Below are 25,753 nucleotides of genomic sequence, written 5' to 3' on the forward strand. Positions count from 1 at the left end.
TATACATATATACACATATACATGTACATATACATGTATACACACACACACACACACACACACACACACACACACACACACAAGGGCATTCTCCCTGAGGACCTTCAGTATCAAGAAGATGGCCAGTACAGATAAATAATGTGGAGCATCAAAGAGACCATCAAATCAGCACCACTGGCTCTTGAAGGGGCAGGTTCTGGATAAACTGTTTAGAGCCCAGAAGGGAAGTCTCACAAAGGGCAGAAAGGGAACATTTCTAGAAGGTGAGGAATGGTGTAGGAAAACAAAAATGGGGTTTTGGGATAAAATAGCTACCCCAAACAACCTGCCACCCTCCATTTGCACAAGCTGTAAAAGAAGTTATTTACTTAGTCATGTGGACAAAGTGTTTTTAACAGCAGCTAACTACAGAGCAAATGAAAAAAAAAATTTTTTTTACACGTAAGACATGTGTGAAGAATGTCTTCGTGTGTGCAAAAGAAATTTTTCATGTGGTATTTAATAAATATATACACATACTATTTGTACTTATAAAAATACCACATGCAATGAAAGCTATGCATAAATATTTGTAAAAATCCCTTTATCTAAGTAGGCCAGTAACATTTAACATTTTTCAATAAATCCATACATAAAATATATACATTAGTGCCAAATGGAACATATATTTTGAAATATGAACCCCGAGTAAAAGTCTTAGGAATCTGGAGTAAAATCCAGGTATCTGCCAAAGGAAACTTTGGAGGAGTTGTCAATTGAAGAAAAGAAACAACGCAGGGTCCCTTATCTCCCTGGACTGTTTTGCTGGTCAGATTTCTAACATCACTTCAGCTGAGCTTTGTATTTGACTTCCAGCCTCACGGCCATTTGACCTGTCAACTATTATTTTCTTTGAGGGTTTTACCACTCCACCCAAGACCTTTGCTTTCCAGAGCAGTTGCGTCCGTTTCCTTTTCACTTCACCTTAACGTCAGCCCTGGTTTACCACGCCGGCTTAAAGTGCATCCTCTAAGGTTTCAGACCCGGGGGGCTTCGCCGTGAGGACCTGAAGCTGACAGCGCTCTGGAAAGTCAAGGTCCTCTGCAGGGTATCTGCTTTGTGCCAGGATTTCCGTCCAACCTGAGCGTCCCAGGGCCCCGGCCAGGCCCAGAGCGCCCGATACGCCCCCCCTGCCCCGGGCTCCAGCCGCCTCCCCGGGCCGACCGTGCGGGCTGGGACCTCACAGCCGGAAAACGCCGCCCTTTCCTGTCGCCTACTCATTAACCCAGGCGGAGGACTCAAGAAGGAAGAGACGGAGACGGATTAAGAAAATTAATTAACCCGGTCCAAGCTGGGCCTCCGGACGGAGGGGCGGGGCGTGCCGCGGCGGTCGCCGGAATGACCGGCGGGCGCAGGTGCCTCCAAGGGCGGAATTTTAGGCTCCCGGGCCGGCAGCTGCGCCACTTGCGCCTCGTCGCGCGTCGGGGGCAGCCGCCACCCGCCTGTTCCAGCCTCAGGCAAGTCTCTTTAGGGACCCCGCAGGAGAGGAAACACCTCCCCCTGGACTGGAAAAACCTGCAGCGTCGGCTGTTCGCGTGCCCACTTGCTCAGCCCGCAGCCCCGGGCGTCTCCAGTGCGCCAAATCCACTCTCCGGGTTTTGGCAGCAGCTCCAAAGGGAGCGAGCTGGAAACTGACAAAACAAGACCTTTCCCCCGAGCCAGGGCTACGAGTGGCTGGGGGACCCGCGGCCGGGGAGGGTCGGCGCGGTCAGGTGGCCCCGCTTTCCCGAGAGTCACCCGCCCGCTGCACCCTAGCTTCGCCGGGCTAGATCGGCTTGTTGGGACGAGGAGAGGTGGGCGCAAGAGGTTTAGTGCAGGTGTCCAGGGTGCGGGCGGAGTCCCTTTGTCCTCGGGCACCCAGGCGCTAGCAGCCGGGGGGGGGGGGGGGGTCCCTCTTTGAGGGAGGTCGCGCTAGCTTCCCGAGACCTCTCTTTGTGCCGAGGGAGCCCTACGCAGCTCCTCGTAGGGACGCCGCATCCCTAAGGGTGGAGCCCGGGTGGTAACAATGGGCGCCCATTGTACTCCCGGGGCCCGCAGGCGCTGCCGCTGCTGACCCCCTCCCGCTCCTCCGGGCCCCGGCGCAGGTACAGCCGCGGCGTCGGTCTTTCGGGGCCGCGCGCACCCTCCGCCCCGCCCCGGCCCGCCCCCTGCGCCGCCGGCCCCGCCCCGCGCGGCCCCGCCCTTCACAGGTTCAGGCTCAGCGTCCGGCAGCCGCGGGCTTAGTCCGGCTCGCATCTTCCTACACCGCTGCGGCCGGAGTCTGCCGGGAGCGCAGCGGCGGGGCGGGAGCGGGGGCCGAGCCTGGAGACCCGCGGCCTCGGGCGCCTTTACGCCCACTCGGAGTGGATAGTGCTGTGAGGTGCCTCGCGGGCCGCCTCGGCTGGATCTGCGGGTAACGGGCTGGGACTGCGTGTGCCCTCGGGAGGCGTCTGTGCGGGGCGTCCCGCCCAGCGTCAGCGGCTGGGATCGTCTGGGTTGCCGGTGAGTTGCTGCCTGCCCAGGGCTCCTTCCTCTCTGCCTGTGAGTCTGTGGGACCCGCGGTCGTGGCCGCTTCCGGCGTGCGCGGGGTGCTAGGCTTGGACGCACAGGGAGCGGGGATACGGAGAGCATCGCCTTACCAGCTGGGGTCCAAGGGACCAAAGGGGACGTAAAGCAGACGGGGAGGGGTTCGGGTGGCAAGATCGAGACGCAGAGCTCTACCATTTGTGCCCACCACTTTTCAGGGTGGGGCTGCACGGCTGCACTGCACCCTCCGAGCTATTTTGACAGCCATTCTGGGCGCGTATTCCATTTTTCCATCTCAGAACAAGCTGCACATGGCTACCGCCCCCCTCCCATCGTGGAATGGCACCAGGGCCGCACATGGGTGCCCCGTGCAGATCTTCGATGGCACTATCCGCCGGGTACCCTCTCACTTGACAGGGGGCATTGTGGTTGGAGCTCCAACCTGCAGATCTGGCAGTTTAATTATTGTTATTGTTATTATTATTATTATCATCATTATTTGACGGTGGTTCTGAATGGCTGAAGCGTTTTCAAGATTTTTTTTCCACCTTGGAACTGTCTTGACACAGACAAGTATCAGACACGTGAGGACGAATGGATCTGGCCAGTAATTTTTTTGTTATGAATTATTGTACTCCATCCCCCTCTCGACTTCGAGAGGCATGTGTTTCATCTTATAAATAGAAAGTAGCATATTTTTTGGCAGGACCTCCTTTATACTGTACAGTCTAGGAGAGGTCAGTTTAAAAATAAATATGCACTTGAATGTTGAATTGCCGAGAGCCAAGCTGTGGCTGGGACAAGCTGCGTGGACAGCAGCATCAAAGCCCGGAGCGCAGCTGTGTTGAAAAGAGTAAAAGCCCCAGAGCGCAGCCCAGGCTGACAGTCAAGTAATTACATTTTGTTTAAAAAAAAAAAAAAAGTGAGTGAATTAAAATGAGGGCGGGAATAGGAATGTCAGGAGAGTACTGCAACATGAATCTTTGCAGCCCTGATGTATTTGGGGGAGTCGCTGCTTATGTGTGCTGAGGGTGTAGGGGGTTCTGGAGAGGGAGGTGCTTGGAAGGGGGAGGGAATTGATGAATGTGTTAGGGAGACAAAGATTTCCTCCCCACCCCCAACTTTTAGGCCTCACAATATTCCAGAGTTTCTTAGGGGTGCTGCTTTTTAAACAGAACAAGAAATTTGGAGTGCAGCAGATGTCCGTGTTTGAATAGCAAAGCCAGTCTTGCAGACTTCCCCTTAAGATCACAAGGAGACAAAAGGCTTACCATGAAGTCTGATGATGGGGTATCCCTAAGGCTATCTAAAAGGCTCCTATAACATTCTAACTTAGAAAAGATCGTTTTTGTATCTAAAAACCAAGAAATGCAACGTCTCTTCTTTTCTGGACAGTTCTAGAGGTCTTCTCTCTGATACCACCTGTAATTTGCACGAGTCCTTCTGGGCAGTTAAATAAGCTAGACAGTATGTGTGTGCCACAAACCCTTTTCAGAATAGATTTAAACACTCAAGAGATACGTCAGGGCAGGTTTGAAATGCCTCGCATGGTCACACCTGGCATAAATAACCGACTATTTGGATAGTCAAGGGATGGTTGAAAGTTCTTCATTAAGTCTCCCAAAGAATGTAGATTTCCCAATCATACTCACTGAATACAACGCTGAATACCAGCCTCTGGGCCCGAAGATAAGAACTTTACAGAAATTTGGAAGTGTTTCTGGATCCATGGCAGTTTCTGTTTTCCAGTGGTATCATCTGCAAGAGATTTACATTATGAATTCCATGATTGGAACGTGGTGCTGTGACAGCAGCTACAGACATGAAATAAGATGAGCCCCCCCCCCTTCCTTCCAAATCTGAGCAGTGAAATTCTGTTCTCAGTCTGAATGTAACATGTAAAGACCGCTAAAGTAAGGAGCGTTGCACTTTTTTTTAATTGTAAATTTAAATGTGCAAGAGGAATAAATACAAAGGCATGGGCTCACATGAGCTGGTTTGTCTCTCTCCAGCTTTTCCTTTAATGTGGTGTTTTGTTTTTTATGTCCAACATGTTCACAAACGCTGCCCTTTTTCTCTTCTAACGTTCATGGTATTCAACAGCAATGGGGATAAGGTAGTTTTAACCTATATCACCCACAGATTCTTACCAGCCTATACATTTTTCACAAGCTCTGTGCCCAGTAGCCATTGCATGTATCCAGTGGGTGAAGTGCAATACCTAACCTGAAGAAACCCTCCAGAAAGACTGTTTTGATGTTTTCTTTTTAATTATTAAAATTCTTATTTGCAGTCTAATTTCGTTTAGGCCTGGCCTAATTTGTTTCTAACCAGACTCTTGTAGACCCGACTATTCATTGAATAAGAACCTCAATCTATTTTTAAATACAGTATGTTTGCCAGAGAACAAGGATAGTCATTTGAAACTAGTAGATTGAGCCAGCTACAAAATCTCCTTTACCAAGTGCTGGAGCCCAAGAATTCTGCTAAAACATCATGCTGTTCAGGACTTTGGATGATAAAGCCACTTCCTACATGGAGCCTGTCCGAAATGCCAAGCAGTCTTCTCAGCCCTTCACCCTGGTTAACTCATTTATTTCTAGTAATCATTCTATGAAGGAGGAACTGTTAATATCCCCATTTTATGGGTGTGGAAGCTGGGGACAGACCTGTTCTATACGTGCCCAAAATTACACCAAAAGGAACATACCTAAATATGCATATACAGTTTAACAACCCAGTATGTGCATGTAGGAGTGGCTAATCTTGCTTACATGTCAGCACCTCTTAAGGGCAAGGAGATGGGGGGGAAACCCTGAGGTTAAGAAACCTCTCTGAGTCAGGCTGCCTGAGCTCATAGCCTAGCTCTGGCTCTTAATACTTGTGTAATTGGGCAAATTACTTAGCCTGTGTGCTTCAGCTTACCAATTATACAATGGGGATAATAATATTACTCAGAGGATGAAATGAATTTAAAAAAGAAAAAAAACAGTAATTCACTCAGAACAGTGCCTGATCCAGAGTAAGTACAATAAAAGGTTGATGCTTCCTTGTTGCTTTTATTTTTTTCCCAGGTGCTTAATAAATACTCTCTTATTTAATATTCATAACTACTCTTTAACATAGAGAGTATTGTTTCAAGATGAGAACACGGCCTCAGAAAGGTTTAGTAACTTGGCCAAGGCCACACAGCTAAGTAGCTGAATCAGGTCTGGATTCAAGTCTATTTGACCTTGTACTAAATACCACACCCCCACCACCTGGGAGGAGTGGCAGTAAGGCTATTAAATCTGACTCTTCTGAGGGGTTTTGGCCTCCAGCAGAGAATTCATTTCATAGTACTCTATATTCAAAGGAAAATGGTAGTAATTGCCAGCCTTGGGGGATACCGGGTGAATTATTTCATTTTTGAAGATAGTTTAATCTCACAGGTATGGCCATAGTCTTCTGCAGGGAATCCAGAATCAAACCGCTAGAGTTAACGTGAGCATTTAATTTACACCATAAATGAAGAGATTTGCTATTGCTATGTGAAAATGTAGGACTCAGGAAGGAGGAAAAAAAAAAGGCCCTGCAACATCTAGGTGCCAGGAACTTCTGGGACCAAGGATGGAGTGGAGCTTAGAGAGGACCACAACCCTGCGTTGATGTTCAGGAGAACCAGGGGCTGCAGTGTTCCGTAAGCAGTCTGGATGGTCCCGTCCTTCAGGCCAGTGTCCACACCCAATGGTGCGTGGCCCTTCAGTCCCTGGCACCCAATGGACATTTAATACCTATTTCATAATGACACTGCTTCGGGAGGAGCTAAGCAAGAGGCAGGAGCCGCCAATAAACTGGGCAGGAAGGTTCTGTCCTTGGTGGAAGGCGGGCCTCCTTATAGTTCTGCACCTGCCCCGGACCCTGCCAGATAAGCTTCTGGTGGGACAGAGTAAGGAAGCCTTTGAAACCTAAGAGAGGTACCCTGGATCAGCCTGACTGGCCTCTACTGCCTTGGACTTGTGGGATTGTGATTAGGGGGGGACCCAGACCGAAGTAGGGGTTCTGGAAAGCATGGCCCAAAGTAACTTACATTGCCTCAAAACCAAGAGCAATAGCCTTCAAGCTGTCGGCTTCCATTTGGAATCTTCCCTTCTCCTGTCTCCACCCTTTAATGGTTACAAAACAAAACAGCACCCCACAAACCAAAATAATATAAGTAGCCAAATAGTTATGTAGCAATAGTAGGGTATTTTTCTTTCCTAAAAAAAAAAAAAAAAAAAGCCTTGTTTGGCCTTGATATATTTCCTCAGTGCCAAGTTCACCAGTGTCTCATGATGAGGGGCCGAGTTCGACAGTACCTCTTGTTTCATTTTTAAAATGAAAACCCATAGTTTTAAAATATGAATCATGATACTGATATTTTCAAAGTTTACTGTTTCTGAATAGCCAGGCGAACTGAGGCATTTGAAAGCTGGTAAATTCCAAATTAGTAGTATTTGATTAATCCTTATTGCTGGCTAAAGTCATGAATGAATAGTAGAAGCCTTGAATCTCAAATATGAACCTGAAAGAACCTGATTTTCAGGGGTTTGGCTTTTGTTTGCATGTTTGAAAAAGTCACTATTCGTCTTCTAGCCTTTGATTCTTTGTTAAGCCATGTTGCATTGATAACACATCTGCAGTTAGCTAGCATAACACCACCTAACTTGCACCCTGAGATATGAATGGCACCAGAAGAGGATTCTTTGGGAAACTGGCTTGACTAAGGTCCCTTTCTGCAGGACTTCTCAGAGCATTTAATATGCCACTGTGTTCGTTGAGTCTCCACGGGGAGACAGTGTCCAGAGTCTCAAATCATTAGCCCGCAGAGCAACCGGCAGGAGTGGTCTGGCAGGCAACCCACTCTGGGAAGCAGCAAGCCAGAGGCTGAAGCCATCCACTGCAGTCTGCCCTACAGAGCTGAAGGATCCCAAGGACATTTTAGAGAGTCAAAGGATTAGAGCCACAAGAACGCACCGGGAGATGTGAGCACACCTGTCATTCTGCTGTTTGATAAAATTAATACAAAACTAATGGAAACAGTCACAGAGGTGCTGGAGTCGAGAAAACAGATTCTGGTCTTGGCTCTGATCCAGGCATAAACTGACTTCAGGGTCTCTGTCTCATAGATGAGGCGTTTGGTGCTAGGTGGTTTCAGATAACCTCTAGCCGTAGAACCCAGTGAGCTGGAATCAGTGACACCTATCAGCCTACCAGTCTTACTACTAATAATGTGAAAACCCTGGGTTGAAAAACAGACCAGTGCAGCTCTGTAGCAAAGCAGTCTGAGCCACCGTGGAAGGCAGAGAACTTCAAAGTCAGGCCTCTATTTAGACAGCTTCCACATTTGGGAATCTGTCATGTTCTGGTGACAACTTGAAGGTCATATCTGTGGACACATCATTGCCAATGATAAATCACTGTGTGTTTAGTTGAAAAAGACCGGTTCTGTTCCAATTCATTATAGGCCGCACCCATTTCCTAAACAAGGCATTTTTGGTTTAATGTGGCTTTGCCATTTCAGAATGCATTTGATTTCTTTCCTTTTGTTTCTTTTTTATTTATTTATTTATTTATTTATTTATTTATTTATTTATTTATTTATTTTGCCAAGGGTCAGTTCAGACGTATAACATTGATTTTAACACAGCTGGAGACGAGGCTGTAAGCCCTTGGCTGGCCAGCTGTGTCACAAGGCAAACCCCTGCGCTTCTCTGGGTAGACTCTGCCCCCTTGTCTGTGAAGCAGTGGAAGGGGAGGGATGAGGGCACGGAAGAAGCAGACGTTTTCCAGGCTCTCTTCTGCCTGTAGACTGCTGTCATTCTATCACTCTTCCCTCGCTTGTACCCGAGGCATTTCCACAGTGTCTTGTACTTGATGTTGTAACACTTACTGTTTAAATGATCATCTTTTGACCCTTGCGGCTACCTAGTTAGACTGCCGGCTCCTTGAAAGTAGGGACTGAACCTAGCTTATGTCAGCTTTCGTCTCTTTTACAAACAGGACCTAATGGGAAAGCAGACGGTCTAGTCCTAGCCTGTTCTATGGTTCTGCCTGTGGCACAGTCTTCTCCCAGTGTTGTCAAGCCAGAAGTCATTTGCACTTAACAGCTTATGCAAATCCTGCGGTAGTAGGGGTGGCTGGGTGGCTCAGCCTGCTTCGGATTCTCTCTCTCTCTCTGCCCCTCCCCACTTGTGCACGCTCGTTCTCTTTCTCTCCTTCTCAAAAATAAATAAACATTAAAAAAAAAAAAAAAAAGAAATCGAATCCTGCGGTAGTAAAGTTACTCCTTCCCAGGCTACAGAACCTTCACATTCAAAGGGAGGCGCCATATCATCCTTCGATTCTGATGGTCATGATCACCCAGGGTTCTCTGAGAAGGAAGCCACCACCAGAACCTCCTCTGAGTCTCCTCTGGGGAGTTGCAGCCTGTTCTGAAGCTTCCTCCTGCCCGGGTGCCACTGCGGGGGCTCAGTGCCACCCGGGCAGTGCCCGTGTCAGCGCCACGTGTCAGCCTGGTACTGGGCAGAGTAAGGCTCGTTGTGCTTCCTCCTGCTTGCCTGCATCTCTCCGGCCGTGACCGTGTGAACCGTGGACTTCCTGATCCTGGTGGACGTATTGATCATTGGCTTCTGTCTTGTTCCTTATCCAGCTCTAGTTTCTTGGAATATTTAATAACAATTGCCTCTTCTACTGATTTGTCAGCTCATTGCCTAACAGAACTCGGTCAGGCACGTTACACGTGTGTTGTCTCCTCCTAAGAAACGCTATTCCTATCTCCACTCCGCAGAGGAGCAAAGTGAGGCACCCAGAGAAAATTACTGGCCTGCTTTGTACCCTCAATTTGGTACCAGGAAGGATGGGAAAAGATGATGAACATTTAATAGGCTGGTAACAAGTATTTTGATTCTATTAACTTCATTAAAAAGTGTCGTTTTTTTCTCCTTAAAAATTCCCTGGAAACTAGATGTTTCTGCAGATGTAGAATCACAGACCCTAACATTTCACAGATGGAAGGGTCCTTAATTTCGGCCCTGCTCTCATTCTGACAGGATAAAACCAAGGCCCTAAGAGTTGAGTGACAGAAAGCATGAGACCTCTTTCGGACTTTTTTTTTTTTTCCTAGCTAAAGCAAAGAAAGAAAATCTTAATGTAAACCCAGTATCTTAAATAACAGATTTTGGAATCTTTTGGTTAAAGAGGAGGAAGGAAATGGGTAGGGATGTTGGCCCTACTCTTCTGTCTCCCTTCCCTTCACCAGTGACCCGCAGGTGCCTCCCTTGAACTCTGGGAGTTCCAGGGAACACAGTGTGAGGAATCTCTATCATAAAATGCTTTGTCTGTAATACCAAGGATAAATCTTACAACTCTGTGGTGATATCATCTCTGTGCAGCTCACAGGCACCTGCCACAGACTGCTACTTTAAGTTAGCGTCGCCTAGAGGAGATCTACCCTAACTCCCTCCCTTCCCTGCTGGAATCCCGACAGCATCTCAGACTCAGCAGGAAAGCCTCTCCTCTTCTTCGGACTGATTAATTCAAGTTGTTCTAGACTTCTTCCTCAGACCCAGCCCCACCTGGCCTCACCATGAACTCTAATCACATGCCTCCTTCTTTCCTTGGGACTCTACAGATGCCCTCTCACCTGACAGCTTGCCAAATACTTAAAGAAAATAACTAGAGGCCCTGAAATTTTTCTTCATCTGACCAACGACGGTTGACGATAATTTTCCCAGCTCATTGAAGTCTCATTTGTCCTCAAGCCTGGGAGAATTGCACCTGGAGAGAAAGGGGGCCTGTACATTTGTAGGAGAAGCTAGCCCCGTGCCAGAGGAAGGAATTATCCTGAGTCAGCTGGAGGTGGCAATTCCTTCCACTTGTGGAGACTGTTCACAGGGTGGACACGAACCATTTTTTTGATGACAACTACAGACAACATTTAAGGAGAAAATGAAAGTGGTTATTTTGGCAGTTAGAGTGGTTCCCCTCCTTCATGTTGAGTTTCAGTAGACGTTCTGGTTTTTCATTTGGGGTCAAGATGATACTTTGCGTTTGCATAGCACTCAGCTCTTATAATCACCTTTAAGAGAAGCGGGTTGGGGGTAATTATCTCCATTTACATAGAAGGTAACTGGCACATATGTGTGTGTCTGGAGTTCTCCAAGGAGCCTGCAAGCCCGGTTCAAAGTTTTAGCTTCTCCCCTAAGGCCTAGAACCTCAGTGAGGGCTCTATTGTTTTGTTTGTCAAAGTGTTCATTCATTTGATACGCGTTTTTCTTAAGTACCTGCTCTGTGCTAGTCCCACATTGATATTCAAAACAACCCTTTTCTGTAGAATGTCCATTATAGTTTCTTGAGGTTTCTTTGTACTTCTTGGGCCAAATAATCCAAATTTCCCCCTTAACCCACTTCCTTTTGAAAGGAAAGTTCAGGAGAGCGAGCTCATTGTTTCTCCCAGGGCCTCATTCTGTAAGATTGACTTAAATATAACTAGTGGGTCTGCATTCAGGGGAATGTATTGTCAATTTATTCTTGAGTCTTGCCTGTCTCTCTGAGATGCTATTTGCACATTGCAGTCAAGGATTGACATCCTTTCCCTTTCAAATAGCACGATAACAAATATTCTCTGCCTTAATCCCAAAGATCTGTAAGAGCCTATAGAATTACTGTGGCTTGCATTGATAGGCTGTAAAATTCTTACCCAGCATGGATAGAGAAAGGTTAAAATGCCTTACAGATGGAAAAATGAAAGAAAGGTTTTGCCACAAGAGGCCACAGCTCCTTTGTTAAAAGATTTCATTTATTTTTTCCTGTAGGAGTCATAGAAAGACTCTATCTTGGATTTTCAGCAAGGAGGGCAGGGTTGAAGGGGAAGCAAGACAAGGCAGTCTCTTTCAGACTTTCTCATTTGTTCCTTCATTCAACAAACATTTATTCAGTGCCAGCTGTGAATTAAATATAGTTGTCTCTCCCCAAAAGAAGGCAACCTAGTGGGAGACACAAGCAGTGACGGCAGCATAGTGTGATAATTGGTGGCTTTGAAGTATAAACAAGGTACAATAGGGACGCCTGGGTGGCTCAGTTGGTTAAGCATCTGACTCTTGATTTCAGCTCAGGTCATGATCCTACAGTTGGTGAGTTCAAGCCCCGTGTCAGGCTCTCTGCTGACAGCACAGAGCCTGCTTGGTATTCTCTGTCTCCCTCTCTCTCTCTGCCCCTCCCCTGCTCCTGCTCTCTGGCTCTCTCAAAATAAACATTTAGAAAAAAAATAAACAAGGTACAGACGAGGCTCAGTTTAGGAGGCTTTGGGGGAGCTGGTGGGAACTATTAGCCACAGGGGTAGGCAGGACCCAAATGGCTTATTCTGTGTCCAGGTTACAAGGGTGGGCGTGCTATCGAAGACCGAGAGTGACCAGGTTACTCAGGCATTGTCGCCGGCTCACTCAAGATGAGGTTGGAGGCAGGGAGACCAATGGGGGGCAAATGTGCTTGTGCAGGAGAGAGATCTTGAGGGATTAAAAAAAAAAAAAAAAGGCTGAGGCAGTGGTGTTGATGAGAGGAGACAGCTCTGGGCCTTGTTATGGAGAATGAGGCAGGGAGACTTTGTGGGGGACTTCCTGCCATTTACCAAGAGAGGAAAGTACAGAAGGCCTGTGCCAGGTCAGGGAAGGGGGAAAGAAAGATGGCACGTTTGTGTGGGGCGAGTTGAACAGGAAGTCCCTGGGGGAAGCCAAGTGAAGTCTCAAAGACTGGGGGAGAAAAGACCAATGCTGTCTGTGAAGGAGCAGTGTTTTTTTAGTGTGTTATTTGTTTTAATTTCCAATCCGTTGTATACTGATACTAGAGTGCAAAGTGAGTACCTCGGGCCCACACCCAGCTCCCATGCAAGCCAAACGACACAAACTTGTCAATGGCCTGTCCAAGAAGAAGAAGCCACTCATCGTGGGCTTGATTGTTATGGCAATGTCAAAAGGTTTCTAGTAGCTTCCTTTTGCTTTTTTCACTTCTCTTGTCACTAGAGGAGACAGTTGAGGCCACGTGTGGGGGTGTGATTGCAGGGGGATTGTGAAAGGTTGGGGGAGGGACAATAACCATCCAACCCTGTGGAAATGCCATATCTAAGGCAGGGGCTCAAACTTTTTCTGTAAAGGGTCAGTTAGTATTATAGACCGAGAGGCCCACATAGTCTGTCACAACTACTCAACTCTGACCTTGTCATGTGAAAGCATCTCTCCCAGGGTTTCCCAATGCCAACACTACTGAGAATTGGAGCCAGATAATTCATTGTTGTGGGGGGCTATCCTGTGCATTGCAGAATGTTCAGCATCATCCATGGCCCCTCTCACTAAATGCCAGTGACACCACCATCCCCAGTCCTGAGAATCAAAAACATCTACAGGCATTGCCAAATGTGGGGGTGTGAAGTCACCCTCAGTTAAGAACTACTGAGTTGTAGACAACATGTAAGTGAATGGGCATAGATGTGCTCTAATAAAACTTTATTTACACAAACAGGCCAAGGTCTGGATCTGGCCCACTGACTATTATTTATCAATAATAGCTCTTACTCATAGCACCTTTGCCCACCTTATTTTTATGGAGCTTACCACCTATCTGGAGATATCAGGCATAACATCACAAAACAGAAAAATAACAAATGCAGGCTCTTCAGGAGTCCTAAGAAAGCCTCTGCCAATGCAGTACTGAGCCTGGATTATGTGAGGTGAGTTGGAGAATTTCTCTGGGAAGGAAGTGACTAAAGCAGGTCTTGGAGGATGTTATGAGTAAGGGTCGATGGTAAGCAGGTGGGAGGACAGTCCATGTAAGGAACACAGGGTTCTTCATTTCAGAAAGTTAGGGGGGAAGTGAAGTGTCACTAGTGAGGGAAGGGAGCCATTGTCCCCGGTGAAAGCTGTGTGGTTGTTGTCAATGGCCCCATGCACGTGCTTCCTCTGGGAAAGAATTAACAACAGTGAACACTCTTTTCTAAGAACAGGATGTTTGTTTTTCTCCTTGAGACTCAGGGGGCTTTCTTACGGCAAAATTTTCATCTTTAGGCTTATCTTTCGCATAAAGTCAAATTCCTTTTGAGATCCTCTTTGAGAAAATTCTTTTGGTTGGTGTCTAGGACCATTTTATTCATTCTTGCTTCCCAGCAAGGTTAAGTTATGATCTCTGCCTCTCATTGATGTTGAGACCATAGTGTATCACTTCTTCGTGCTGTCACAACTCAAGGCAGGTAGCCTGCAGAGGACATTCCATTCTGAACTCACTTACATGCAAGTCCTCACGTTAGCCAACCAGCAGCAATTAAAGAGCCCAGACTGTGGAGTCGAGCTGTGGCAGAAATCGCTCCTCCGTATTTTGGCTGGTTGACCTAAGAGTTGGGCTTAATCTAAGATCACTTCCTGAGAGGTGTTTTCTAACACCTACCTGGCCCGCAGCAAACACTCAGATGTTTGCCATTAATATAAGTGTGAATTCCTTAGAGAAGCAGGCATTTCAAACTTGCCGCTTCCTTGAGGAGCCCCTGCAGACTTGGACTGGGGGGTGGAACCTGGGAGCAAACCAGTTCCTCTCTCATGATGGAAGGTGTAGCAGGGGTTATGGATTTAAACACTTCTTAACTTGATGTTCACTGTGTGCCACGTGTAGTGGGAGGCAAACAGGACCCAGTGCGTGTCCATAGAAGAGCTCTCGGCCCAGTCTGAGGGGACATTCATTCATTCACTGGATAAATATTTGTGTACAGATATTTACATACAAATGACACGGGAGAGCCTGCCTTGGAAGTGGGTGGAGAATGAGATGGCCACTGCCAGCTTCCACATATACCCAGTGCTGGTATGATTGGAGATGTCATGATTCAGCCCATCCAGTGAGAATGAATGGTTATCGAGGACCCCAGCAGGTTGGGAGAATAACATGGAAGGCCCCCTATCTGTCTTTTCACCCCATTAGGGAAATAGAGCATTCAAGGGGCCTAACCTTTGGGGTCAAGTTCTCTTTCTGTATTGATACTGTCCCCGCAACTTTGCAGATCAGGTGGGGATCCATTAGTTATGGAAGCATGCAAGCAGTTCACATATCCACCAAAGTCTAGAGTGCCTGCCTTGGTCCTCCTGACTAGCCCTGAGTCTGTGCCCCATGTAAAACTAGTCATGATAGGGGCGCCTGGGTGGCTCAGGCGGTTGGGCGTCCGACTTCGGCTCAGGTCATGATCTCACAGGTCATGAGTTCGAGCCCCGCATGGGGCTTTGTGCTGATGGCTCAGTCTGGAGCCTGCTTCGGATTCTGTGTCTCCCTCTCTCTCTGCCCCTCCCCCACTCACGCTCTGTCTCTCTCTGCCTCTCAAAAATAAACATAAAAAAATTAAAAAAAAAAAAAAAACTAGTCATGATAAATGAGTCGGCATTTCAAGAGAACCTGTCCTCGTCCTCCTCCTGCCTTGCTACAGCTGCTGGGGATCGATGTCCCTATTGAGTCCTCCCCAGTAACTGATTTTAACAGGGAGAACAGGTGTGGCTTCAAAAGTGCAGACTCTCGAGGTGGATGTGCTGTCTTCCAGTTTTGCTTCTAAAAAATCTTTCAACTAGTACAATTAGAGCCCGTAAATGTGAGGTGTGTACACAAATGAGCAGTGAGTCCCCCATATGGTATTTGTGGGTTGCTACAAAGCAGGTCGTAAAAGAAAAATAAATACAAGCTGTAGCTGAGTCATAAACGAGAAGTCCATTTATAGGTAAGTGAAGGTGAGATGTATCAGCCTTTCTGAGTGGGTCCATAAAATGCAGTCTGTTCAGTCTGGCTGTAAGTTCGTGTGCATGAAAGCTAGGCAGCTGGGGGCTGAGCGAATGGAGTTTCGCTGTCTTGTCACATATAGCTATGTCCTCGGTTTGGATGATGTAGGAGAGGGTAAGAATCTAAAAATAGAAAAGGCATCTTATCTTTTTAGGGGTAGAGTAAATAGACCAAAAATATGAAAAGCATCTCTTCAGGATGCTGTTTATCGGGTGTTCTCTGGTTACATTTTTTTTCCCTCTTGGATTTTGATTGAAGTTCAGTGTGGAATTTCAAATACTATGATTTTTTTTTTCCTGTGAATTTCAAATTCTTTGGAATTTGAGTAAAAACACAACCATCTTCAAATGGAAAGTCTTCTAGGTAAAGTCTGTGAGTGTTTTCATAGGCGAATGTGACAGGAGGCCATGGGGAAATTGACAGCGATCATACTCCCCAGTAGGAGACTCAGAAGGAGCAGAGACAAAACACCACACATCATGCACCACTGAGGAGGCTTGGGACCAGGGCTGCTCCCTGTGACATCCTCAGACCTTGATCGCCGTCCCCATCCCACAGCCACCCTTTCCATCTTTGAGACACCCGGGGTCTCCCTTGGAGACCTTCTCCCTTGGAGAAGCCAGTGTCCCTGTACCTGCTTCTCAGCTTCTCTAGGGCCTCAGAGAATCAGTTAATCCCTTTTCTATTAAAGTTTAAATGACTCCTTGAGATTCCTAAAGATTTGTTTTCCCTCGCTCTGAGTTTTCTTTCAGTCGCTCCCCTCCTTCAGCTTCTCACATGTCACGACCAAGTTCTTTGTCTCCCAGTTGGGACTCCTCAGAACATGTAGGAACATGTTCCAGGTAGCCTTTATCCCTTCCAAAGTGTGGAGTCCAGGATCAAATACAGTTTTTCAGGGCTTATCGCTGTGGAGAGAAATACCCCGAAGATGGTTGGGGGGTGGAGAGGTTCTTGACTGAGTCAACATCCTCCTTCCCTGGGACTGATGGTTCAGATTTGAAGGAGGAACATGTCACATTTTCGCTTGGGGCCCAGGTGGTGTGGCAGTGCTGTGTCTGGATGTTAGGAAAAAGGGAGGCAAAGTGAAAAGTGATGAGAAGGTAGGATGTCCTTGGAGGATGTGACAACCAAGCAAGAAAGGGGAAGTCCGGTACATGCTCACTTCCCGAAAGTAGAAGAAAGGAAAAGCCTGGAGGTCCCTCAGGATGATGTCCCCACCCCCCACCTGCCCCTGTCTTTATACATGTGTGTTTTAAATTAACGTCGCAACCTATTTTGCAGGATGCAAGCACGTGTTTGCTCTCTTTCTCCACTAAGAATTACTCTAAAAATAATTAGTAGACCAACCAAACATTCCTTTCTTAAAATAAATGGAATTTAAAGAATCTAAACCTCTTTGTTCTTTTCGGATGAATTGCCAGTCCTGTCAGCTCTTAAGTGATTCAAGAACTGATTTTTTTGTGTGTCACTTCTTAAGAACCCCCTGTTTCTCCCCACCCCCCCCCCCCCCGACTGGCCACTGCCCTGCTTTGGTCTTTTTGGCATCATTCTGTTCACCAAAAGGATGGTAAGGAAATGAATCAAAGGGCTGCTTTAGTTTTTTCTTCATTGAATTATTATCGTAGCAGTGATGATTTCTCTTATTAACACTGTCACTCATGCTTCATTCAGTCACCAGAAAATGGAATTGGCCAGCTTGGTGCAGGAAGGATGGCCCCGATACTCTGCCATTCTTATCAAAACCATGACTTTAACTTCTCCTTGAGTCCTTCTGTGTCCTGGAACGCTTGAGCTTCTCCCAGATTCCTGTAAGTGGGGGCCTATGCATTTGCAGCTGGACCCATGTCCCCGCATCTGCCAGACATTCTCTCTCACCTTGATAGAGGGTGACAAGCAGCTGACTGGGATGTTGACCCCCTTTGTTGGCAAATCTAACCTCTCCTCAGTGCCCCAGGACTGGGACCTTTGTTTTCTAAGGGATCTAATTTCCCAGATGAATATGCTCTCCAGTGTCCTTGAAGGGGGGAAAGAGCAGCAAACAGTGATCCACGAAGGGAGAGAAAAGGATTAGCCCTCATGGAGAGTTCAGATTTCAGGGTCAAGAGGAGGGTTTCTGAGAAAAAGCCTATACATGGGAAGATTTCTGTCTGTCTTCCTCTCTTTTTCTTGTCTTCCTGCCTTCTTACTCTCTGACTTTCTGTCTTTGGATTTGAGGAAGATAGAACAGAGGAATCATGGCAACACAAGAAAGCAGGAAGGCCAGGAGAGCCCCCAAGTGTGGGTGGGCAGCATCCTTTGGGTGGTTCAGTACTAAGTGTTTATGATGGATGGTAGAGTCTTGACTGATAGTAAAAGGCTAACAATTCTCTTCATTTGACCTGTAGAACACCCAGAGGGCTGCTCACCGATTCTGGTTGTGTAGCTCATATCTGGACCGGTTGTGTAGCTCATATCCTCTCCCCACTCCATCCTACGGCAAGTAATCCCACTTCCTTCTGGGCAGAGGGCAAAGCCTCTTGGGTGTTGCCTGATTCAGGCTCTCCCACTGGGATTCATCCTCCCTCTGCCTCCTGCCTCATCTGTCAGCTGCCAGCAGCCTCTTGGAGCCCAGGTCTCCTTTTCTGCAAGCAGTGAGCCAGGGACAGGATTTCGTGTTGAGTGTTAGGGACCATCCCGTTCTAGAGCATGGCCCGTGTCACTAGCCACCGCCTGAACAGGAGCTGCACACCCAAGCCCCAGTGCCTCCTCTTGTCTGTGCTTCCCTCCACGTGGACACTTATGCCTCTTGCCTTTTCTCATGTCTTTGTGACTAAAAACCCTTCTCTTAGGAGATCTTTTCCATTCTGCAAAGTAACACCTGTGCTACCTCTTCCGTGAATGCCTAGTCCCTGCAGGAAGAGGTGATCTGTCCCTTGGCCATGCTCCGGCGAGACAAAGTCAGCCCTCTTCTGAGGTCTTCATATACCCACAGGCCACCACCTTACATTTTGGCTTTTGAACACAACCGCCACAGACGTGTTTACATTATGATCCGGTAACAGGTTGAGTAGACTTCTCAGGACCTTTGTATAAAATTCGCTCCAAGGTGCAGCCTGAAGCTTAAGCAGCCCTTTTTTTTTTTTAAATAGCTAATGGCTAATTCATTCAGGTGGTTCGAAAACCCAAAATCATACAAGGTGAGAAGTTTCTCTCCCACCCTTGCCCTATCCTGTCCATCCCTCCCTGTGGGCAGTCACCATGATTAGTTTCTTGTGTGTGCTCCCAGAGATATTTTACAGACACACAAGCCAATGCAAGTGTATCTATATACTTCTGCACCTATCTGTTTTTCCCTGTAAAGATAGATATCTTTGAGCTCTTTCTGTATCAGCGAAGAACTGTTGAATCCTTCGTAAGACCTGTATGATATTCATTTGTAATTGATGATACCTCAATTTATTTAACCGGTCCTTTATCGGTGGACAGTTAGGTTGTTTCCAACTCCAGACTGTCGTATCCTCCTGGATTTGATAATCTTGTACATGTATTATTTCCCCTGTGTGCAAGTTGGGTAAATCTCTGTAAGTGGAATTCTGGTGCCAAAGGCAACCAGCTTCCAATGAGGTGGGATCTGTTTCGTGCTTTCACCATCGGTATATGCAGGGCCTGACCCCACCCTTATCAGCCCAGTGTGTTATCACATATTTATATCTTAAAGAGACTTTGGGATGCACCTCCTTCATAATTTGGGAGCTGACTGAATTCCAGCGAGTGTGATTATTAAGAGACAGGACCTTAAACTCTGGAGCCTGGCGACTTGGCTTAGTACCTTCATAGCCACGTAGCCTTGGCAGAGGGGACTCAAGACTCATTGTCTGGACCTCAGTGCATCATTTATAAAATGGGGATATTAACAGTAGCAGCCTCATGGGTTCTTGTGGGTGAGCTGGTACATATCCAAGGTTGGCACAGTGCCCAGAACATAGAGATGCTCTCAGTAATATTTAGTGTTGATGGTTCCCGGGAGCATGCACATACCCTCCCCGGGACCAGCTCTTTTGTTAACAGCTAAGAAACTGTGCCCATTAGATTTCTGCATTAGCAATGACAGAGAAGGTGCGGAAAGAATAGTCAGGCCAGGAAGGGAAAGGGACATTGATGTATGTTGGCTGATAAGCCAGGGAGCCCAGGATATCCAAAAAGGAGGGGAGGAAGCAGCCAGTGTAAGAAATCCTCATTATTAGCTCAAGCATGGTTGCCCCTGAGCTGAAAAAGAAAGATAAGATAAAGGGATGGGATTAGAGCTCTGTTTCTCTAACACTACATTGCAAATAGCAGCTCACCTAAAGTTAAAAAGACATTTTTGTCCAAAATTCCTTAAAAAAAAAAAAAAAAAAACAACTTCCAATGTATGGGAGCTCAGAGCACTGGTACATAGTAGACATTCAATACAAATTGTTTGCAAAGCTCTAGAAGCCTACATCCCTGTCACACAATAAACACTATGTAAATATTTATAGAAAGAAAAATGTATCTTCTCTTCCACTCCAGGCTCACTGCCTGCAGCTTATCTAACCTTCACTCACCAAGCCTTTTCTTCCTTTTTTTCTATTTTTTGTCCCTTCCTTCCCACCTTTGTGTCTGTGACCCTGATGTAAAACCCAGCTTCTACCAGTCTGAGCTGGCCTCTGGCGAAGGGCCTGCAGTGCCTGTGGCCGTGGCTGTGGCCGTGGCCTGCAGGGACTGAGGGCAGAGCGTTCTTCCCCTGAGCCTTCCGGGTGCAAATGTTTCCTCTCCCTTCTCTCCCCAGCGCAGCCAGGCGCTGTTCAAGTGAAGGGCGATTGTGAGTGATCCGGTCAGCAGGGCAGGGAACTGTTCTCTGGCTGCATCCTCGTGGCATTTTTCCTTTTCTGCCTGATTTGAAGTGCCTTGCCCCGGTTTCTGGCCTCGCGTAACCCTGGCTCCACCAGCTGACCACGGGCAGCCCTCACTTGCCCCTGAGTTGGCGGTGGACATGCTGTATCTTTCCCTGGCAGCTGTGCTCCTGGCCGTGTGTGCCGTGGACACCGCTCCGGTGGGCAGCTGTCCCTCGGGGCTGCCTCCCACCTCCTGGGGGCCCGGTGCCCTGGCGGCTCCTGCAGGCCACCATCTGCCACGCTGTGCCCAGAGGTGCGGGAAGGCAACGCCAGCTTCCCCTCGAGTGGCAGGGGCCCCAGGCTGTCGTGCACTTACAGACGGAGGAAGTCCTGCCATTGGGATCCAAGGCTTTGGAGTTGTGACATTTGCTACTGCCCCCAGACCCAAATTAGCGTCAAAGCCGAGAGAATATCCGGACCCACCAGCCTGGCTTCTTAGGCACATCTCCATTAGTAACAGTGTTTCCATGCGATCCTAACCTCAAGTGGGAAGCAGAACCAGGGGGTGCCTCTGTGTGGCCACAGCAGCAGCACTTTGGGGAGGTTTGAACCAGGTCCTTACTTGGGACGAAACGGAGAGATGCTGAGTGTGAGGTCCTAGGTGGCAGCTTCAAGGTCGGCTCACTCGAGGTGCAAACCCACTTGTGCTGCGTGGACCACCTTCCCACGCACGAAGCCAGGGCGGGGTGGGCCTGTCCAGCTCATCATCGGTCCCTGCCTTGTCCAGTCTGGGTGCAAGCCACTTCCCAAACGGAGCCTGTTGGTGCCTTGCCACTGGGTGCCAGAGCATGGTTCTTTCCACCTGCCACGGGGAAATGAACTCGAAATTTTTATGCGTACAGCCTCCAGCTGCTACAAAGCAAATGTGGCTGGCTCTCTTCAAGCCACCATCCAACTCAGCTCTTGGATATTTATTTATTTATTTGCTCCTCTGCCAGTGAGGAGGAGAGCCCGATGGGAGAGGTCTCAGCAGAGCATTTCAGGAATTCCCTCAGTGGGAAAGGTTTTTAACTTCTTCACGTCAGCTGATGGGACCAAAGAGTCAGAGGATTTATTTTTAAGAGATGAAGAGTTTCTCATCTGTAAGATGAGAACCCAGAGCCCCACACCTCCTGGCTTAGCACTTCTCATTGTGTTAAGTTGCATGTGCAGGGAGGGTGTGTGCATTTTCTATGCTGGTAACACACTACCAGAAACTTAGTGGCTTACAACACCACCTAAGTTATTGTCCCACAGTTTCTGTCAGTTGGGAGCCCAGGCAGGGCTTAGCTCCAGGATCTCATCAGGCTGGGAGACAGATGCCAGGGGGCTTTGCTCTCATCAGAGGCTCAACTGGGGTGGGGGGATCTACTTCCGGTTCCCTCAGGTTGTTGGCAGAATTCATCTCCACGGGCCCTCCCTCAGCACAGCGGCTTACTTTTTCAAAGCCAGTGAAAGGCACCTTTCTCCAGTCTGCTAAGATGGACTCTTTTACCATGTCACCTAACCACGGGTGACATCCCATCACCTTTGCCACATTCTGCAGTTTAGAAGCAAGTCCCAGGTTGTGCCCACACAGGTGTTAACACCAGGAGGCACATCATGGGGGTTACCTTGGGGTGCCACCTACCACAGGGAGAGGACACAAACTTTATCAGGAAGTGTTCCAAAAGTATTTCTAAGACCCAGCCAGTTGTAGATGATCACACTGGTTTTTGTTTGAAAAGAATCAGTTTTGTTCTTTTCCTTCTATCTCAGAATGTCTCCAAGACCTGAAAGGCTTGACAGCCCAGTTTTCTGTGCCACAACTCGATCCCAGCTCGGGCGCTGTCATGAACTGACTGTATGTTCTTGACAAAGGGTGATTTATTTTGTGACTCCTGAATCCCTATTTTCTCATTTGTGCGACTGGATTTTGCTAAGATTTTGTTGGCCACTGGCACATAATAGCCGCTGTCACTTAGTAAATGGTATTTCCAACCCCTTTCCTTATAGGACTATTTGCTGCATTGCATTAGTTTTATTTAGATACAGAACTCAGCAACAAAATATTATCAAACAAAAGGGAAAACATTTTAAAGCAAATCTACTTTGTATCTAAGGAGCTGAAATCACTCTGGTCATATGCTGACAGCAATTCTTATAATAGAGAAAAATCTAAAAATCTTAGGCATGTGCAGAAAATTGTGTCCATGGCCATGTTTAGAAAGTACTGATGTCATAGGTATGAGTTTTTTTTCATCTCTTTGTTTCCCCCAGAAATAAGACCAAGATTAGTAGACCCTTAGTAAAAGACCCTAAGATTAAAGTTCTTATCCTACTTGATGGAGGGAAAAAAATAGAGTTTGGCTTTAGATGGGAACTGGTCCTGCCTTTATTCACAGGCTCTTGAGAAAGAGGCAGGCCCAGTGAACCCTAAAGGGTCAGCTGAATATAACCTGCTTTGGTTTCCTTTCCAGGTTTCTCCCCGCCGTGGGATGGGTTGGATGATGTAACTGGCTCTCCAGGACGCCCCACTTGGCTGTGACTTTAGGAAGGCCTTTTCAACCCAGTCTCATTTCAGAGCCACTTCTAGAAGCTCCTTGAGAAAAATGATGTGACAGATCCTATCAGAAAGGATATTCGGAGCTTAACATCAGCGAAGAAAGTGGCCCTTTTCCCTTTTGCAAAGTAGACCTTCTTCAACTCCAAAATGCCAGCCAAGACCCCAATTTACCTGAAAGCTGCCAATAACAAGAAAGGAAAGAAATTTAAACTGAGGGACATCCTGTCCCCCGACATGATTAGTCCTCCTCTGGGAGACTTTCGCCACACCATTCACATCGGCAAAGAGGGCCAGCACGACGTCTTTGGAGATATTTCTTTCCTCCAGGGGAACTACGAGCTTTTGCCTGGAAACCAGGAGAAGGCCCGCATGGGCCAGCTGCCCGGGCATGGCGAGTTCTTCCGGGCCAACAGCACGTCCGACTCCATGTTCACAGAAACGCCCTCCCCGGTGCTCAAAAACGCCATCTCCCTCCCGACCATCGGAGGCTCCCAGGCGCTCATGCTGCCCTTACTGTCACCGGTGACGTTTAATTCCAAGCAGGAGTCCTTCGGGCCGGCCAAGCTGCCCCGGCTTAGCTGTGAGCCCGTCGTGGAGGAAAAGGCCCCGGAGAAGAGCAGTCTGTTGGAGAACGGGACAGGCCACCAGGGAGACGTGTCGTGGGGCTCCAGCGGGTCCGCGTCGCAGTCCAGCCAGGGCAGGGACAGCCACTCCTCCAGCCTCTCCGAACAGTACCCCGACTGGCCGGCCGAGGACATGTATGACCAGCCTGCCCCGTGCGAGCTCGTCAAAGACAAGACTAAATCAGAGGAGTCCCTCTCCGATCTCACGGGGTCCCTCCTCTCCCTGCAGCTCGATCTGGGGCCCTCGTTTTTGGATGAGGTGCTGAATGTCATGGATAAAAATAAGTAACAGACACCACCAGCTCTTGTCCTCGGGGGTAAAAGGTATCATCAAAAAATAAGAACTAAACCAACCACAGTCGGAGAGAAGAGCTTCACTGGCTACGTTTGCCACTGTGTGATAGGTTTTCTAAAATAATGTTCCTACAAAGTATTTTTTGTACCTGTTATGCCCTGTTTGCAAAAACAAAACAATAACAACAAAAACTGTCCTGGCAAAAAGGAAGTGAGTCGGTCAGAACCCATTTTTTTTCGGTGGGTATTGCTGACGTTCAGCTCACGTTTTTTTGCTTCCAGACACGTTAAGAAATCTGGCCCGGCCAAGATTGGCACTAGCTCGAAGGGCTGCACAAGTCACATTAAAGAACTTCACAGTACTCTAGCATTTCCTGGGCAAGAAGAAGTCAAAGTTTATTTAACACCTAAGCCTTTTTTCTAGACTCTTTTCTATATTACATCATTTGGGCTCGCCATAGCAAATTCTTCAGTGTTAACACTATTCTCTGTTTTCACATTTGAACAACTTTATGGGTTTGGGGGATTTTCTTGTAGCTCTTATATATCCCTATATATTATATCTATATCGCGAAATTTTGACTGTCCGCTACATGTTGGTAAGACACAAGCAAAGTATTACTGTAACTAAGTTATTTTTAAAGTTAAAATATATTTTTATGTGCCTTTGGCTTTTTATTGCAGAGTCTACATTTTATAGGTATCACATCAAATGTTGTCATTTGACTTGTTTCCATTTGGGGTCCCATTGTAAGCTGCGTATGTATATGTTTGGAAAAGTGTATTCATATTTAGCTTTATCTCTTTTTCTTCATCTGTTAATCATACTTTTCACAGCAACCAACAATGGATTGTAAAGTATAAAGGCACAGGTTACTCAAGATGCTTCTGCAGAGACTGTGGGCTACACCATATAATGTTATTTGGAAATATAGATATTTTAGTACAGTACATACTTGCATTACATAGGTACTTCATGCAACACAATAAAGAGTAAATGTTAAAATGAAGTTGCTTGTTTATAGTAATAAATAAAAACATAAGAGAATAATAATATTTTCCTTAAGTCCAGGACCAGAAAAATTGCTTCTCTGAAGTATGTGTGAGCCTTTAAAATAAGGTATGAGGTGATTTCCATCCACTCTGCAATTCTGATTATTTCCCAAAGCTTTGAGATTCCAGAAACAGCACCCCTCAATTTTAGGAGAAATGAGCGAGATCAGAATTTTTTTAAATATTTTGGGGACAGTGTAAGTCGGGGAGGAGCAGAGAGAGTGGGACAGAGGATCCAAGGCAGGCTCTGCACTGACAGGCTGACAGCAGCAGGTCTCGCGGGGGGCTCGAACTCACAAACCACGAGATCATGACCTGAGCTGAAGTCAGACGCTCAACCCACGGAGCCACCCAGGGGTCCCTCAGTACTTTTTAGGTCAATCGATGCCATCTTCTCAAAATTCATTTCTGTGCATCTCTTACTTTAACACACTATGGCAAACTCTTGTAACCCCAATCCCATCCTTGTTGGACAGATGTTTCCTTGCTGCAGGTGCCATATAAACAAGATTAAGGAGGCTAAAAAGAGGGCAGTGGAGAACACTCCTCTCTCTCCCCCCACCCCCACACCAAGGAGGAGAGATGCCTGAGGATGTCAGTTAAGGAACGGGAACAGGAAATGTACACAGCGATTCCTGCCCTGCTGTCAGCACCCTCCTCCCCCTTCAAAGTCAAACACTTGCACATCATAACTTTCATTTCTCCTTGAACTGTATCCTGAAATGACTTCCTCTCTCAGACATTTCAATGATTGTCCCACCTGGTTTGGAGCTGTTGCAGTTCTATCATCCGAACATCTAAAATAACCTCTGACCTTCAGGTGAAACACGGGACAACTAACCACATAGAAGAGGAAACCAGTTTCCTTGGAGCACCGAGTCCCTGCCCTAATTTCCCAGCTGTATTTCTATCCCACGATTGTCCAGTGTTCTTCGGTTCAACCAGACCCTTTTAACGCTTTCCCTGTCTTAATTATTGGTCACATTTATTCTCATGTTACT

The 25,753-nt window shown here is 47.2% G+C and overlaps 1 protein-coding gene across 3 annotated transcripts; it reads left to right on the forward strand.

The window, feature by feature from the left end:
- Window positions 1-1,692: 1,692 nt before the first annotated feature.
- On the forward strand, window positions 1,693-24,709 carry CDC42EP3 (CDC42 effector protein 3). 3 transcript variants are annotated; one of them, XM_019447334.2, is made up of 2 exons: window positions 1,693-1,832; window positions 22,697-24,709. In XM_019447334.2, the coding sequence occupies exon 2, from the start codon at window positions 22,930-22,932 to the stop codon at window positions 23,692-23,694; it is 765 nt and encodes a 254-aa protein (XP_019302879.1). In that variant the 5' UTR covers window positions 1,693-1,832; window positions 22,697-22,929; the 3' UTR covers window positions 23,695-24,709. The 3 variants fall into 3 exon arrangements, with proteins under 3 accessions (XP_019302879.1, XP_053746974.1, XP_019302871.1); XM_053890999.1 differs by lacking the exon at window positions 1,693-1,832 and adding an exon at window positions 1,933-2,559; XM_019447326.2 differs by lacking the exon at window positions 1,693-1,832 and adding an exon at window positions 1,933-2,520.
- The last annotated feature ends 1,044 nt before the right edge of the window (window positions 24,710-25,753 follow it).

The sequence above is a fragment of the Panthera pardus genome, unplaced genomic scaffold (genome assembly GCF_024362965.1).
Source record: "Panthera pardus isolate Hobbes unplaced genomic scaffold, ASM2436296v1 HiC_scaffold_26, whole genome shotgun sequence".
In the NCBI taxonomy this organism is placed as follows: domain Eukaryota; kingdom Metazoa; phylum Chordata; class Mammalia; order Carnivora; family Felidae; genus Panthera; species Panthera pardus.

Coding starts and splice junctions, on each gene's coding strand:
- CDC42EP3 (XM_019447334.2), top strand. CDS start 22,930: ATGCCAGCCAAGACCCCAATTTACCTGAAAGCTGCCAATAACAAGAAA.